Source organism: Primulina eburnea, chromosome 6, assembly GCF_022965805.1.
Source record: "Primulina eburnea isolate SZY01 chromosome 6, ASM2296580v1, whole genome shotgun sequence".
Classification (NCBI taxonomy): Eukaryota; Viridiplantae; Streptophyta; class Magnoliopsida; order Lamiales; family Gesneriaceae; genus Primulina; species Primulina eburnea.
Window position 1 is genome coordinate 4,843,700 of NC_133106.1, and position 16,607 is coordinate 4,860,306.

The following is a 16,607-nucleotide window of genomic DNA, read 5'->3' on the forward strand; positions in this document are numbered from 1 at the left end:
AGAACCCTAGCTTGGAATCGATGGAGAAGAGAAAGGAGAAGAAGAAAAGTGAAGAAAAATGAAGTCTCAATCGAATTTAAGCCTAAAAATACCCAAAACACGTTTTTACACTTTGCCTAGCGCCCGGGCGGTCATAAATTACCGCCCTAGCGCGGAACTCTCTGCCAAACACCAAAAAAACATAACCAGTGGCGCTCGGGCGGTAGTTTCTTACCGCTCGGGCGCCGCTCTGCGCACAGCCTGCTCAAAGATCGCCTCTGAAACGCCTCTTCCCGTCATAATTTGGAAAAATGGTAAACTACAAAGTTGTAGCTCTATGTCTTATCTTCCATCCCTCAAAATTTCAAATCATTTTGAGGTCTGAGTAAAACGTTATGCTCAATCTCCCAACATGTGTCACTGGAGGAACGACGATACACATGACACACTTCGGGGCGCTTTTGGCTAGTCTTCCACAATGATTTGGACAAAACTCAAAATAAGAAAGTTATAGCTTAGCCTCACATCATTTGGATCAATATACAAAACATTATGCTAAAAACCACAACTACTGCCACAGTTTCATACAGTTTTAGCACTTCTATTACTTATTTGGATAAATATCAACTTTCTATTTTACCCATACATTCTCGGTTTCATTCTAAATCATTCAATACCATTCATATCATATCTTGAAGTCATAAACCATCACCATTGCATAGCATATCCCAAACGTTCATCATAATAAACCATAAAAGGAATAATGACCATACTTAATCATAATCATTACCTTACATCATATGCATACGAATGTCTGGGCGTTACACCTATACTCAAGAAAATGAGACTAGAAGATTAGTGTTCACAACACCATGTGATCACAAAATCATAGTACAGAGACTTAGAGAGACATTTTACAGAAAATTGTCAATCCAGTTTCGCAGCAAGCGTGGTGATTCAGGAAAACTTCTGAACCCAAAAATGAAGGATTCTAGACGGTTTGGAGAAACAATGCTCCAGTTAAGAGCAGATAAGGAACTCCAACCAGAAGATATAGAATTCCTTAAGATAACTCTACAGACGAATGAAGTAGAGTTTGAATCCAAGGTATCACTGGAAGATGTCAAGAAGATGATCAAAGAAAATTATAATGAAGATCCCTTGGCATGGTGGGACAAAAATCAACTCAAGGCTTGCCTTAAGATCAAGGAAGGAAAAGAGTATGAATTTGTCCGTTGTAAACCCATCCCAATGAACATCATTGATCAAAGGGATATGCAGATTATAATCAAGGAACATTTGGACCTTGATTTGATCAAAGCAGGTATGTCACCATATAGCAGTCCAGGTTTTTTGGTAAGAAATCATGGTGAGATTAAACGAGGTAAACCCAGATTAGTTATTAATTATCAAGAAATTATTAAGATTCTGGAGTTTGATGGGTATTTTATACCAAGCAGAGAACATCTAATTAGTTGCATACGCAATGCCAAGATATTCTCTAAATTTGATTGCAAGTCCGGATTCTATCAGATTCGGATGCAGGAAGAAAGCAAGAAATTCACAGCTTTCTCCACACCTCAAGGACATTATATTTAGGAAGTATTACCAATGGGATTGGCTAATTCACCCCAGATATTTAAAAGAAAAATGGATAATCTTTTTAAAGATTATTTTAAGTTTATGTTTGTTTACATCGACGATGTTTAATAGCATCTAAAGATATAAATGAACATGCTAAGCATTTGAAGATTTTCTCTAATGTTTGCAAAAAAGAAGGACTGGTTTTATCTGAAAAGAAAACAGTCATTGCAACAAGAAAGATTGAATTCCTCGGAATTGAAATCGATGAGTCAGGAATAATTCTGCAAGACCACATAGTTGAAAAGGTGCAGAATTTTCCAGAAAGTCTCAAAGACAAGAAACAACTTCAAAGTTTTCTAGGAGTTGTTCATTTTTCTGGAATATTTATTAAAAATCTAGCAAAACATAGGAAAGTGTCAGTCCATTATTGAAAAAAGATGCAAGATTTATATGGACAAAATAACACACAGAAGAACTTATCCATTTAAAAAAAAAAGTTTGTAAAAAACTTCCAAAAATGGCTATTCCTCAAGACGAAGATGATCTGGTATTATATACCGATGTCAGTGATCATTGGTGGACAGCAGTTCTTACTAAGCTCACACCAGATGGAGAACAACCATGTAGATATTGTCGTGGGTTATTCTCAGATGCAGAAGTCATCAGATGGCATATCAGCGAGAAAGAATTTTATGCAGTAAAAAGGACTTTTGAAAAATGGCTATTATTCTTACTTGCAAAGAAATTCACTTTGAAAGTTGATAATACACAGGTGAAAAATTTCTTAAGGAATAGAATCGAATCTAAACCTGAGAAAGCTAGATTATTAAGATGGCAAGCACTATGTCAGAATTATATTTTTGATATTGTGATTATAAAATCTCATGAAAATATTCTTGCAGATTTTTTAACAAAAGATGGACATCATTGACATTGATGCTATTATCAAGATGCAGAGGCATTTGAGGGAACACCTTGAAATGCTTCAAACCGATTTTAACAAGTTGGCCGTTAACGCAGAAGTTGCGGGAAGGCTACAACAAGCTTATAAGAGAATTGTCTCTGATCGAATTACAGGTTGTTTACAGGCATATACTCAGTTATGGTCTGTAATGCAAAGGCCTATCCTCCAAGGCATTGAGAAGCCATTGGTTTCCCAAATGGAGAGTTTTCGAGTACATGAATCTATACCTGTAGCGGGGGATTCAAATACCCCTTGCACAAGTGTTAAGTCGGGATCATCACCAGATGAGTCCGCTGAAAACAAATTTAAGACTCCTGATCCTTATCTTGAGTCTTCAAGTCAACCCTTCACCTCGAGGATTGAAGAGGGAGAGATCAACCTCAGGCCTCATATTGACAAAGGCAAATCTAAGTTTGGTACTAACGAATCAACAATTTCTCCATTTCAGGTTTATCAGCAGAATTGGGAGAAATTGAAAACAAGAATTGGAATCAACCCAGCTACTAACACGGTTGATGTTTCAGGAAAATATCCAAGGGTATGGATGAAACCAAATTCATATCCATAGGAGGTTAAAGCATGGTATGAATTCGGGGCTCTTGCCTCAGTTTATACTACATCACCCAGCTTTCCAGAAATCTCAGGTCTACCAAAGTGGATCCAGGAAGCTGTTCACGAGACGTGGGCGAATCATGATTATTTGTCCAGAGGAGATATTTTGGAGCTATACTTTTTCAGTGCAGCACCAGAACCAGCAGGGAAAGATTCTCACCAAGCCTTTCATTTCATCAAGTTAAGGAGGCCAGATTCAAACATTCAAAAATTTATCAAGGATCCTCCAACAGAAGAAACACCCCTGGTTGCTTTAATTACTGAAGACGACATCTCTACACGAAGAGCATGGGGTTTTTGGGTCTGTCTCACTGAGATGGACAAAGTCAAGTTCCCGTTCAAATTTTATAATCATTCAGTGAACGGATCATTCCTATTAAATACCATGACAGGAAAAACCACAAGTTTTGCCGAAGATTTATTCGAGAAAAAGAGAAATCTTTTGTGGAATAGCAAGTTGCCGGCTAGTAAAGAAACTCGTCGAAAATTCTGTAACATGGCACATATAGGAAGATGCTCAGAAAAACATCTGCCTAGAATACCAAAATCAGAAGGAACCTGAATTCGGTAAAGGATTCAAACCGAGATCTGATCGGAAACACTTTATCGACACAAGCACAAGTGGGGATGGACCACATTCACGTTTTCCTCGAGGACACCGAAAGCCAAAGATTCCTCGACAAAATTGAATGTGGACATGTGACTAGTCCACTAACAAAAAGAAAATCCACCATGTGAGTGGAAGGACATGACCACCAATAATCGATGCAAAATGACAAGAACCATTGGATACTAATTTAAAAAAGGGAATCCAATGAAGAAAAACAAGAAAACTGAACCCCAACTTTACACTATAAAAGAGGGTAAATGGAACCAGTTAAACACACCAAAATAAAAACTAGAAGATGTACCGTGTATATCTCAAAGTCTTGAAAAGAAGAATCAATTATAAGAGAAAACAGGCGGATGCTCTTAAATGGCTAGTTCAACGTTTCCAGGAAAAAGGAGACGAGATTACCGCAGATAACTTATATACTCATCGTCAATTGTATCTCAGAGAGATAAAAGAAGATGATAAGTTAATTTCTAGATTAATAATCTAGAAAAAGACAGGTCAAGGAGGGACCAATCAACCACTATATTGTCCCCAAGCAAGCTGTAAAGGCTTATGAAGATTTGAAGTCCGAGTTTCAAATCCGAAGGAGCCTTCTATAAATAAAGAAGCGGAAGGAAGATGAAGGCATCAATCAACCTCTTCATTTTTCTTCAAATCATTTGTAATATTTTCCTTTCGAGTTTATGTGTGTAGTAAGTTCAGCTACTATTAGTAGCTAAAAAGTTTCTCCTCCTCTACAGGAGGTTGCTATGTATTAATAAAATGTTGGTGTTTGAATAAAAGAGATCTTTGCTCTAAGCCCTTCTCATGTATTATTTTCAAAAATTTTGTTTTATACTGTACACTCTAAGGTAGGAAACGAATTAGAGTTGTGCCAAGTGCTGCTGAAGGAATCTGCGTCTGTAACCATCGGTTGCGATCGTGTGGTTGGACTGTGAAGAGCAGTTCGTAAAATACGGTAGATATAACCCGGTGATACTCCGGTCAAAAAGGTATAAGATTAAATTTATTTTACGGAAGCATGATGAGCCATTAATTTAACAAAGAAAAATCAATTACTAAAACAATGGTATAAAGGTATTATTGAAAATTTTAAAAAATCAAGGAGCTAAAACGAAGAATTAAAGAGATAGAGAGTAAAGATAAAGTTGAGAAGAGATGTAGGGAGTTATTGAAAGTTTGCTTTTTTTTTTAAATGGAACTGAGGTTTTAACAGGATAGAACAAATTTGACTTTTATAAAAAGAGAAGAACTTTCAAGTTTCAACCTGTGAAACTCACATAAGTCATTCAAATGTTCGATTTCCCCTTCTGCAAGACGAGATGGTATGAGCTCATGCCATACGTCAGCTTTGATTTTCAAATTTTTTTTTAACTTAAATCAGCTTTTATTTTGGTTCACGATACTAGACTAGACCAGAACAACATTAAATAATTTATTATTTTATAAGTTTTAATATTTATTCTATACATATACTATATATAACACTTAATTGATTTTAATTCAAACTTTTGTTGGATGGATTTTAAAGCAATGGTGTTTTACTTTTTAATTATTATTTACACTTCTTTGATAAACCATTTTCTGTTTATGGTTTTCTAAATAGAAATTCTTATATGTGTGTTTTTGATAGATAAAAATATTATTTTAATTAAACATAGAATCAAGTTTTTCTTTGGGAGAAAGCAATTTTTTCTTTGAATTAAGTAAAAAAACATTTCATCGTGAAATCTATGTTAGTAAATACTTAAGTAGTTATAGAAATAGAATTAGAAAAACAATAAGTTTAATAATATCCAAAATATTTATAAAATGCGTTAGGAAAAAAATATTTGGACAATAAAAATATTAAAACAACAAAAAAATATTTCTCATATATAAATCGACCATATACAAACTTCAAAAAAAAAAAAAAAAATTATGCATTATCTACTCAATTATTTTTAGGTTAGGGCCCCTCATCTAAATAAAAAAGAAAAAATATTTATCCTGTATTTATTGTCTCTCCATTCTCAAGGCCTTGGAAGAAATTGGCAGGTCAACAAGACAATCACCACCGCTCGTTTACTGAAGTTATTCAATTGTTTTGTTCGCACTTTCGTAGCCGACAAGTCAAATTTCCCTATAAGAACCAGAAAGATCTCGCAACAAGAAAAAAAAAGTACACAGAATTTCGTTCGGAATTAAACTCAATCAAGAAATCTTGCTAGGATTATAATGGCGGAAGTGAAGGTATTTGGCGCTTGGGGAAGCCCATTTAGCCGCAGAGTCGAGATGGCGCTGAAACTGAAAGGAGTTGAATACGAATACATAGAAGAAGATCTAACCAATAAGTCCCCACAGCTTCTTCAATACAATCCAGTCCACAAAAAGATTCCCGTCCTGCTGCACAATGGTAAGCCAATCGCCGAGTCGTTGGTGATTCTTGAATATATTGATGAAACTTGGAAAAATGGACCATCCATCTTGCCCAAAAATCCTTATGACAGAGCCATGGCGCGTTTCTGGGCTAGATTTATTGATGAAAAGGTATATTCTTTTACCACGCTTTATTTTTCAAGATTTCCTTTAGTTGGTGTAAAGCTAACTGATGTAAAGTGGTAAAAATTTCCATGTTCCAGTGCTTGCCAGCAGTGTGGAAGGCTTGTTGGGGTGCAGGGGAGGAGCAAGTGAAAGCCAAGGAAGAAGCACCAGAACTGCTAAAATTTCTTGACAATGAGCTAAAAGGGAAGAAATTCTTCGGCGGAGATAGCATCGGGCTGGTCGATATTGCTGCCAATTTCGTCGCTTATTGGTCTGTGATTATCACTGAATTGGTGGGACTCGAACTCATAACAAACGACAAGTTCCCGAATCTGTGTACATGGATGGAGGAGTACGTCAACTCGAGTTTTGTGAAGGAACACCTGCCTGATCGGGAGAAACTGGCCGGGAATTTCAGGGCTCGATTCCTTCAGAACAAATGAGAGCCATCTAGAATTTTCATACCTTCGGTTTCTTGGACTTGCTTGTGTTTTGTTTTGGGGAAAATAAGGAGAATGAGGCAGTTGCTTTGTTTGTCTCACATGTTTCTATAATGTGAGTGTGTGTGTGTGAAGTCAGTGCTTCAAATTTTAATAAAATTTTAATTTTCTAAAAAGCTCAAAGTCAAATACTTTTTTTATATAAATCGATCATATACAAACTTTAAAAAAAAACGAAATAGTGCCACGATGTTTTTTATTCTTCTTAATATTTAAGAATATCATGGATTAATTTTATGAGATAGTTTTTTTTATTAGATTGAATCATGAAAAGTGATTTTTTATGTTAAAAATATTATTTTGAATCGATACAAAATATAATTATCTTTATTGAGGTTAATGAGTAAGTTCTTTTCACTAAATTAAAGAAGACAACCATGAATTTGATTAAGTGGCACAAAATAATCGAAGAAAGGCTGATATCTAAATAATAAAAATATAATCTCACATTTCATAACCAAAAATAACATTTTTATTTTTATTTTGGTTTCTTAACGTTCAATATATTTGATTGAGAAAGTAACAGTATGAAAAATCTAAGGCTGTGTTTGGTTTGAAGGATAAAATAAACTAATGATAGAGAAAATGATTGTTGTAGGAATGTAATATATGGTGTTATGTTTGATATGATTTTTAAGTATAGGATAATTTTGAATTTTTTGATTGAAAGACAAAATTGTCCTTTCTTCTCTTTTTTTTTTCTTATTCTACTCTGGCGGCGACGGCGGTCCAACGGCGGCGGCGGTGGTCGGTGGCGGTGTTCGTGGCGGGAAGTGGTGGTGAGGTTGGATATAGGAGAAGGGTAAAATTGGAAAAATAAGAAGGATTAAGAGTTGATAAATAATCCTAGGGGGTGAAGAGGTATTATTTTAACCCACCTAATATAACATAATCATTCATAAGAGGTATTGACTTGGTTAAATAATCACGTGTACCAAACGAGAGATAAGATGGGTTAAAATAAATAAACCCTAACACTCCCTAAGTATTGAAGATTGATCAGCTCAATTCATACATCTCATCATAGATATCCAGCCGATTATAAAAAAAATATTTTTATTATTTTATCATAGTATAAGTAAATTGAAAATATTTAATATGATATTCAAAAATATATCCGATCAAAATCTTTATGCTTTGGTAATTAAAGAAAAAACAAAACTCAGTACATTCATTGATTGGGTATCATATAAGACCATCTCACAGATCATAATCTGTGAGACGGATCAACCCTACCGATATTCACAATAAAAATAATACTCTTAGTATAAAAAGTAATATTGTTGGAAACTAAATTCTGGAGTTTGACAAAACATAAATCAATCGATTAAATCAACTAATACGCGAAAGCAAATTCGGCAGCTGGACTTATCAACTGAAATCAGCTGACACAAACTGATCAGTTGAGAACTGATCAATTAAAACATTCAGCCGAAAATATTAAAGTCTCTCAACTGAAGATACCTCGGGAAAGATCATTCAACAGACAGAAAGACATATCAGACAGCAACTGAATATGGAAAGCCGCACCGCATAGAACAACGTATTTCGGCTATTGAAATTAAAACGCCGTTTTACAATCAATAATGAAGTGGCAATCAAGAACACTGTCCAAGAAATGATGAAGTGGCAATCAACGGATACATAAATTCAAAGTTACCGTTGAAAGATAAGTCTATAAATATGACTAAAGAGCAGTTGAAGAGTGACGACGATCTATCAATCTCAAACTTGCTATTACTCTGTCAAAATCTCAGCTCACTCTTATTAGATCTATTCGTAGCAATCAAGGCTACAAGTTGAGCAAACTAGCACTCTGTAATATTGATAATTCAATAAGTGCTAAGTTCAGTTACTCACAGAGATCATTGTATTATACTAAGAGTTTCAGTTTAGGCAGTAGATAAGTCCTAACTGAAGTGGGTCTGTACAAGTGTTGTACTCGATCAAAGTCTTTTAGTGAATATCCTATCCTTGAGATAGAAGGGGTGACGTAGGAGTTATTCAAATCTCCGAACATCCAGAAACATATTGTGTTGTCTTTACTTCAGTTTTTCATTTTCAGTTAGATACTCTATCTTTCAATCAGTTTACTTTCCGCAACTGCTTATTCAGTTTAACTGATTGTTATTGACCGGCGGGATACTTAGTTCAGTTCGTAATAAAAATGAACTATCTTTTTCGAAGAACATTTAAATTCGTAAAAGTGTTTATTCAACCCCCCCTTCTAAACACTCCTTAGTCAATAACCGATCCTATCAAGTGGTATCAGAGCGGGTTGTTCTTGAAAGAACATTGAAACTGATTTTGATGTTTAAAATTCAAAATTTCAGATTTTTTACACATATATGCAAAACTGAATTTTCGCGCAGCTTGTAGCGACCATGGGAAAAATGGCATATCTCCTTGCTCGAGTGTCCAAATGACGAACCGTTTTTTGCGTTGCAAACTAGACTCATAGAGGTTTACAGCGGTATAAAATTTGCAGTCTAATTATGCCCGAGAAAATACAGTTTATTTGTTGAAGACAGAGCATATGTGTTGCAGCAGAAAATGAGCCATGGAGAAAATTGGTTAGTTATCCCTCTTCTTTTACATTTTTCAAAATTTCAAAAATATAGGCGGAGAACTATTTATAACTTTAATGAGTAGATTATTTTTAAATATTGAGGGGGAGAAAATTTTGTTTAAAATGTTTTGAAATATGATTTTTTGATTCACACAAAAAGGGGGAGAAATATGTTAGTTGAGTTGATTGTTTATCCAAGTTTTGTGATCATCAAAAAGGGGGAGATTGTTGGAACTTTTCAAGTTCACAATCTTTATTTTGATGTTAACAAAACTTGTTATTGTGTTTCTAACATATTTACTCAAGTGTGAAGTTGCAAACACAAGAAGCAAGCTGAAACTGAATTTTGCACAAACTGAATTTCTGGCGAGCTTCGGTATTTTGATGATATCTCTCAACTGGATTATCCAAATGACAATCCGCTAACTACACTGATCAGAAAACGCAATTTGAAACAAGTCGTATTTCACGTCAGTTGGGCAAAATCGGAAGTTATCATGGCCTAACTGATCGCTCAATTACCGAACTGATCACACGAAAACAGCAATCAGTTGTGTTTGAGCAGCTGCCGTATTTTGGTCATATCTCTCAGCTCGGTTATCGAAACAAAGCGATTCAGTATGCGTTGGAAAGATAAGACAAAGATCTACGAATCATTCTTATAAGTCAAAGTCTGAATCGAAGCTTACGATGCTGATAAATGACGATGAAGTTACTGGTTCTGCACAAACTGAAATCAGCTAGGTTGATTTCAGCACACCAGCTGAAACTGAACCAGCTGAAGACCAGTTGAACCAGTCCAACTGAACCAGTTGAACTGAACCAGACCAACTGAACCAGTCCGACTGAATGACCAGTTGAGTTGACCTGAGTTGACCAGTCGGGAAAATGTCCAGCAAGACGAATTTGACCGTTGCAATTCCAGAAACATTACAGAAACTTTCCAACGGTCATATTCTTGTGTCTAACGTATATATCAGTGTTGGAGCCTATAAATACAACATCTTGAAGATCAAACAAGAGCTTTGGAAGAGGTTTCAAAGCATGGGCAGTTAGCATGGAGAAATCAGCTAGTTGAGAGCATAAGCCCTTGTGTGATGATACATTTGAGATGTACACTGTTAAGGATAAATTCCTCACACACAATCACTCACACTTATACAAGAGAGTTGAACTTCAAAGTTTAGTTGAGTGAGTCTTGCACAAAGACGTAAAACTTGTGTATGTAGTCTTTGCATATGAGACATTAAACAATATGCTGATTGTGAGGTGCTGCCTACAATCTTGAGTGCTAGGAGTTCTAGTTGGGTGCTGCCCTTCCGGAATGGGTTTGTACAAGTAGTTGTATAAATCAAAGTCTTCTACTGGATCCTTCCCAAGGGGAAGAAGGGGTGACGTAGGAGTGTTGAAATCTCCGAACATCCATAAACAAATTCGTGTCTATTTGTTTATTGCATTTACTTATCATTTCCATTAGTTTTAAAGATGCATTGTTGAAGCATTTTATGTGTTCTTCAAATACCAAAATATTGCATACCAAGTGTTTGATAAAATGCTTCAACTGAAATATTTTTACTCATTCAACTTGCATATATTTTAAATGCTTTACAAAATATTTAATCGGTTTCTACGACAAGAAGCCTTACAGAAAGAAACATGAAGTACTCCTTGAAAGCGGACCGGTTACGGTGGCCGGAAGCGCAACGGAAGTCAAAAATTTTTAATTTTATGCTTAAAATTTCGGCCACCCTAGGTTATTTGCAATATTTACAAAATAACACCATACATAGGATGTTAAAGAGATTTACCTATCAACCCCTTGAGGTTGATGTTTGGCTCCAACTAAAGTGTAAACACTTTAGCTCTTGATGGATGAAGATCTACAAGCTCCTCCAACTCCAAAATAAAGCCCACCACTAGCAATGTAAATCCCTTCTTGTTTTGCACTAGAAAAACAAGAAGATTTTTCAAGGAGAAGACTTTTATTCTCCAACACTTGAAGAACAAAAGAGAGAAAAATTTGAGAGAATTTTTGAAGAGAGATTTCGGCCAAGTGAGAGGGTGAGAATGAGAGAGTGAAGTCTAGTCTTGGGTGTGGGAAAAGTTGGGAGAAAAAGTTGCATGCCATGCAATATTTTAATCAAAAGTAATCCACACCCTTTCACCTCCCAAGCATGCAAACCCTAGCATGTTTTATATTATATGGTTTTTAACACATTAAAAACCATGGACTAAATTTTAATTATCTCAAACACATTTGAGATTAATTAAATATTACTTGAAATTACCCAAGTCCCACTAGTTAAATAATTATTTTTAATTGAGTTCTACAAGACTCAATATTATTTAATTAATTCAACACTTGAATTAATTTAATTATTTGGACTCTACTAGGTCCACTAGTGTTTTAATTAATTCAACACTTGAATTAATTTAATTTAGTCCACAATAATGTCTATGAAAATCACAATTTTCAAATACATTATTCACTTGACCAAATTTTAATCTAGGAACACTTCCATAAATTAAAATTTATATTTCTCTCATAGAAGTCATACTTCTATTTTTCTTTACGCTTATAAACACATTTATAAGCCGTTCAACACATTGAACTATTTTACTTCTCATCGAGATTTACAAAGCTAGTACTTGTGTGGCCCTCAATGGTTCATTGATACAACTAGCCGTGGGTTCACATCTCTATGTGATTCGGACTAAATATGTCCTTATTCGAGCATACCCCAATTACTCCATTCTTACTTATCAACTCTTTGATAATAAGAACGTCAGAACTCAAGTCTGATAATACCCAACCAATCACGTTAAACGCCTAGCAGCATCGCTTACGTGATTCCCTAGGTATCACATGATAGTGCCTGCAAGAACCATTCAATTATGGTTAGCGTACAGTACGGTCCCTTCAACTCATATATCCCGACCGATTCGACAACTATTGGTTTATCGAGAGTTGTCAATGAATCGATACTATGTGTCATGTTGTGGTTGCATCGATGGTGTAATCTATGAAACCCCTTTCATAATTACCACCATACTCTGATCAGAGATTTCAACCCACACATACATGAAAAACACATAGGATATCCATACCCGTAGGTAAGCGGTGAATCCCCGGCTACAATGCATCGACTCCTATATGTTTCGTCGTAACACCCAACCTTGCCACCTGACGACCCCACAAGAGTCGGTAAACAAGTCAAAGTGAAACGCTAGCACATAGAGTCTCAATGTTGTCCCGGGTCATAAGGACTAATGGTGTACAACCATAAACTAGGACGTTTCCACTCGATAAGTGAGAACCACTTGGAAAGTCCTTTATAGAGGGTTGTTCAGTGCACTCTACCAGGAGCACCTATCTGCATGCTCGGACATCACAATGTCCCCTACCAATGAAACATGGTACTCACATCGCAGATACTAGTCTCTAACTCGAGCGGCCTATATCCTTCTTAGTGGCGGCTGAATCGACTAGGAACCGTTTAGAATATACAGTATTACAAATATGAGTTTCATGATACTCATCATATGAGCATCTCATATTCTTTCTACTATATGTATATTCAAGGACTTTATCTATGCAACTAGCATGGGTATAAAGATAAAGATGCGCCAAATTAATAAATTCAAATATTATTAAAATAAAGATCGTTTATACAAAGAGTTTCATCGTGAACAGTCGGCCAACACTTGGCTCGACGTGCACCTACTCTAACAATCTCCCACTTGCACTAGAGCCAACTACCCATATACTTCAGACCCATTGATTCGCGATGCTTCTCGAATGATGGTCCTGGTAAAGGCTTAGTTAGTGGATCAGCAACATTATCTGGGGAGCCGACTTTGTCAATCGTGACATCTCCTCTTTCCACGATCTCTCTGAGGATGTGGTACTTTCTCAATACGTGTTTGGACTTCTGATGAGACCTTGGCTCCTTCGCCTGAGCTATGGCTCCCGTGTTGTCGCACATCACCGGGATAGGAGCAACTCCATTTGGAATGACGCCCAACTCTTGGACGAAATTCCTAATCCAAACAGCCTCCTTTGCTGCAGCCGATGCAGCAATGTATTCTGCCTCAGTGGTGGAATCCGCAGTACTGTCTTGCTTGGAACTCTTCCAAGAGACAGCACCACCATTGAGCATGAATATGAATCCGGAGGTTGACTTCGAGTCATCAACATCGCTTTGGAAGCTAGAGTCGGTATAGCCTTCCAATTTCAGTTCTCCACCCCCATAGACCAAGAACAACTTATTGGTCATTCTCAAATACTTGAGGATGTCTTTCACAGCTTTCCAGTGTGGAAGACCAGGGTTGGATTGATATCTACTCACTACACTTAGTGCAAAAGCCACGTCAGGACGTGTAGATATCATCCCATACATGATGCTACCAATAGCCGAAGCATACGGAATTCGTGTCATCGCCGCTATCTCTGCATCAGTCTTGGGAGACATAGACTTGGATAGGGGCACGCCATGACACATTGGTAGATGTCCTCTCTTGGACTCATTCATCGAGAACCGCTTCACGATAGTATCAATGTATGTGGACTGGGTGAGACCAAGCAATCTTTTTGATCTATCTCTATAGATCTGTATTCCCAATACAAAAGATGCTTCACCCAAGTCCTGCATCGAGAACTTACTTGTTAACCATATCTTAGTTGATTGCAACATTCCTACATCATTCCCAATGAGTAGAATGTCATCAACATAAAGAACAAGGAATGTCACAGCACTCCCACTGACCTTCTTATACACACAGGGTTCCTCAGGATTCTTAGTAAAACCAAACTCTTTGATTGTACTATCGAATCTGAGGTTCCAACTCCTAAATGCCTGCTTAAGATCATAAATAGATCTTTGAAGTTTGCATACCATATGCTCACTTCCGATAGATGTAAACCCTTCAGGTTGAGACATGTAAATATCTTCCTTAATATCCCCATTAAGGAAGGCAGTCTTGACATCCATCTGCCATATCTCATAGTCATACCATGCAGCTATGGCTAGCAAAATCCTAATGGACTTGAACATCGCAACTGGAGAAAAGGTTTCCTCATAGTCAACACCTTGCCTTTGAGTATACCCTTTTGCTACCAATCGCGCCTTGAAGGTCAATACCTTCCCATCCGCCCCAAGTTTCCTCTTGTAAATCCATTTACACCCTATGGGAACAATTCCCTCAGGTGGATCCACGAGATTCCACACTTGGTTCGAATGCATGGAATTCATCTCAGATTCCATTGCTTCAAGCCATTTGGATGAATCAGCATCAGATAACGCTTCCTTGAAGGTCTTTGGATCACATCCAAGGTTAGGCTCATCATGGCCCTCTTCAAGAAGCAGACCATACCTCATAGGTGGTCTCGAGACTCTCTCGGTTCTTCTAGGAGCTTGTATCTCCTCTCTTGGCTTCTCGGGTGTGGGTTCTACAACTGTGGGTGTCTCTCGAACCTCTTCGAGTTCTATCATCTCGCCTTTTCTATCCAATAGAAATTCATTTTCCAAAAAAGGTTGCGTTCTTAGAAACAAACACCTTTGTTTCTTGGGGATGATAGAAGTAATATCCAACTGAATTCCTTGGATATCCCACAAAGTAGCATAAAATGGATCGACTATCCAATTTATCTCCCACTGTCTGCTTCACATAAGCAGGACACCCCCATATTCTAAGATAAGAATACTTGGGAGGCTTACCCATCCATATCTCATATGGAGTCTTGTCAAATGCCTTTGTATGGACATTGTTCAACAACAGTGCCGCTGTCTCAAGCGCATATCCCCAAAAGGATGACGGCAACTCCGTGAACCCCATCATAGACCGAACCATGTCCATCAAAGTCCGGTTACGACGCTCCGAAACACCATTCAACTGCGGTGTAGCGGGCGGAGTCCACTGCGAGAGAATCCAATTCTCCTTAAGATACTCTTGGAACTCGGCACTCAATTACTCACCACCTCGATCCGATCGAAGTGTCTTGATGCTTCGTCCCAATTGCTTCTCTACTTCACTTCTGAATTCTTTGAACCTTTCAAAGGCTTCAGACTTGTATTTCATCAAATACACATACACATACCTCGAAAAGTCATCGGTAAAGGTGATGAAGTAGGCATGTCCATGCTTAGTAGTGATGCTAAGCGGACCGCACACATCGGTATGGACCAAATCCAATAACCCTTTGGCTCGCTCCGCATGGCCCTTAAAGGGAATTTTGGTCATCTTTCCTTTTAGACAGGATTCACAAGTCGTGAGAGCATTAATATCGGACATATCAAACATGCCAACTCCCACTAGCTTGTTCATCCTTCTTGAGGAAATATGTCCTAATAGAGCATGCCATAATTGTGCCGAATTAAGAGTATCTTGTTTGCGCTTATTTGTTGTTGTTATTGCTTGGACATTGTTAAGTGGAATATCTTTCAATTTTAAGGTGTAGAGATTGTTTTCTAGTTCTCCGGTACCAACTAAACATTCATTCTTGTAAATATTGCAAACACCTTTGCCAAATAAACAAGAAAATCCATCAATATCAAGCATAGGAATGGAAATAATGTTTTTAATCAAGTCTGGTACGAACAAAACATCTCTTAATACAAACTTAAAATCATTGTTCAAAATTAAAAAAACATCTCCTATGGCCTTGGCAACAACTCTTGCTCCATTGCCCATTCTCAAGAAGGTCTCACCCTCTCGGAGCCTTCTACTTCTTCCCATCACCTGCAAATCATTACAGAGATGTGAGCCACAGCCGGTATCCAATACCCAAGAAGTAGAGTTAATCGAGATATTTACTTCAATAAAGAACATACCTTTGCCAGAACCCTTCTGCGCAAGATATTCCCTGCAGTTACGCCTCCAATGTCCAGGCTTCTTGCAGTGATGACAGATGTCAACTGTCTTCTCAGCCTTGGCTGGCGCGGCTGCCACTACGGGACTCGGAGTCTGCCTCTTCAAGGGCACGCTCTTCTTGGGGCGCTGGAAAGAACGCTTCTTTCCCTTCCCAGGTGGACCGGTCTTCGTGCCAGATGAAGAGCCCACATAAAGAACCTGCTTCTCCTTTTTGATTGTGGACTCAAAGGTCACAAGCATGTTCACCAACTCTTCAAGGCTTGGCTCAAGCTTGTTCATATTGAAATTCACTACAAAAGGATCGAACGAGCTCGGCAGTGACAACAGTAGCACGTCAGTGGTCAACTCCGAAGGCAAGATCAAATCCATGCCAACGAGCTTATCCACGAG

General features: G+C 37.4%; 1 protein-coding gene across 1 annotated transcript; it reads left to right on the top strand.

Moving 5' to 3' along the window:
• Positions 1-5,792: 5,792 nt before the first annotated feature.
• Positions 5,793-6,894, top strand: LOC140833793 (probable glutathione S-transferase). Its single transcript, XM_073198205.1, has 2 exons — positions 5,793-6,284; positions 6,377-6,894. Exons 1-2 carry the CDS (start codon positions 5,973-5,975, stop codon positions 6,719-6,721), a joined length of 657 nt encoding a protein of 218 aa, XP_073054306.1. The 5' UTR covers positions 5,793-5,972; the 3' UTR covers positions 6,722-6,894.
• The last annotated feature ends 9,713 nt before the right edge of the window (positions 6,895-16,607 follow it).

Bases quoted from the DNA above. Each gene is read 5' to 3' on its own strand.
- LOC140833793 (XM_073198205.1), top strand. From the start codon at position 5,973: ATGGCGGAAGTGAAGGTATTTGGCGCTTGGGGAAGCCCATTTAGCCGC. The intron at 6,285-6,376 runs GTATATTCTTTT...TCCATGTTCCAG, and splicing joins CTAGATTTATTGATGAAAAG to TGCTTGCCAGCAGTGTGGAA.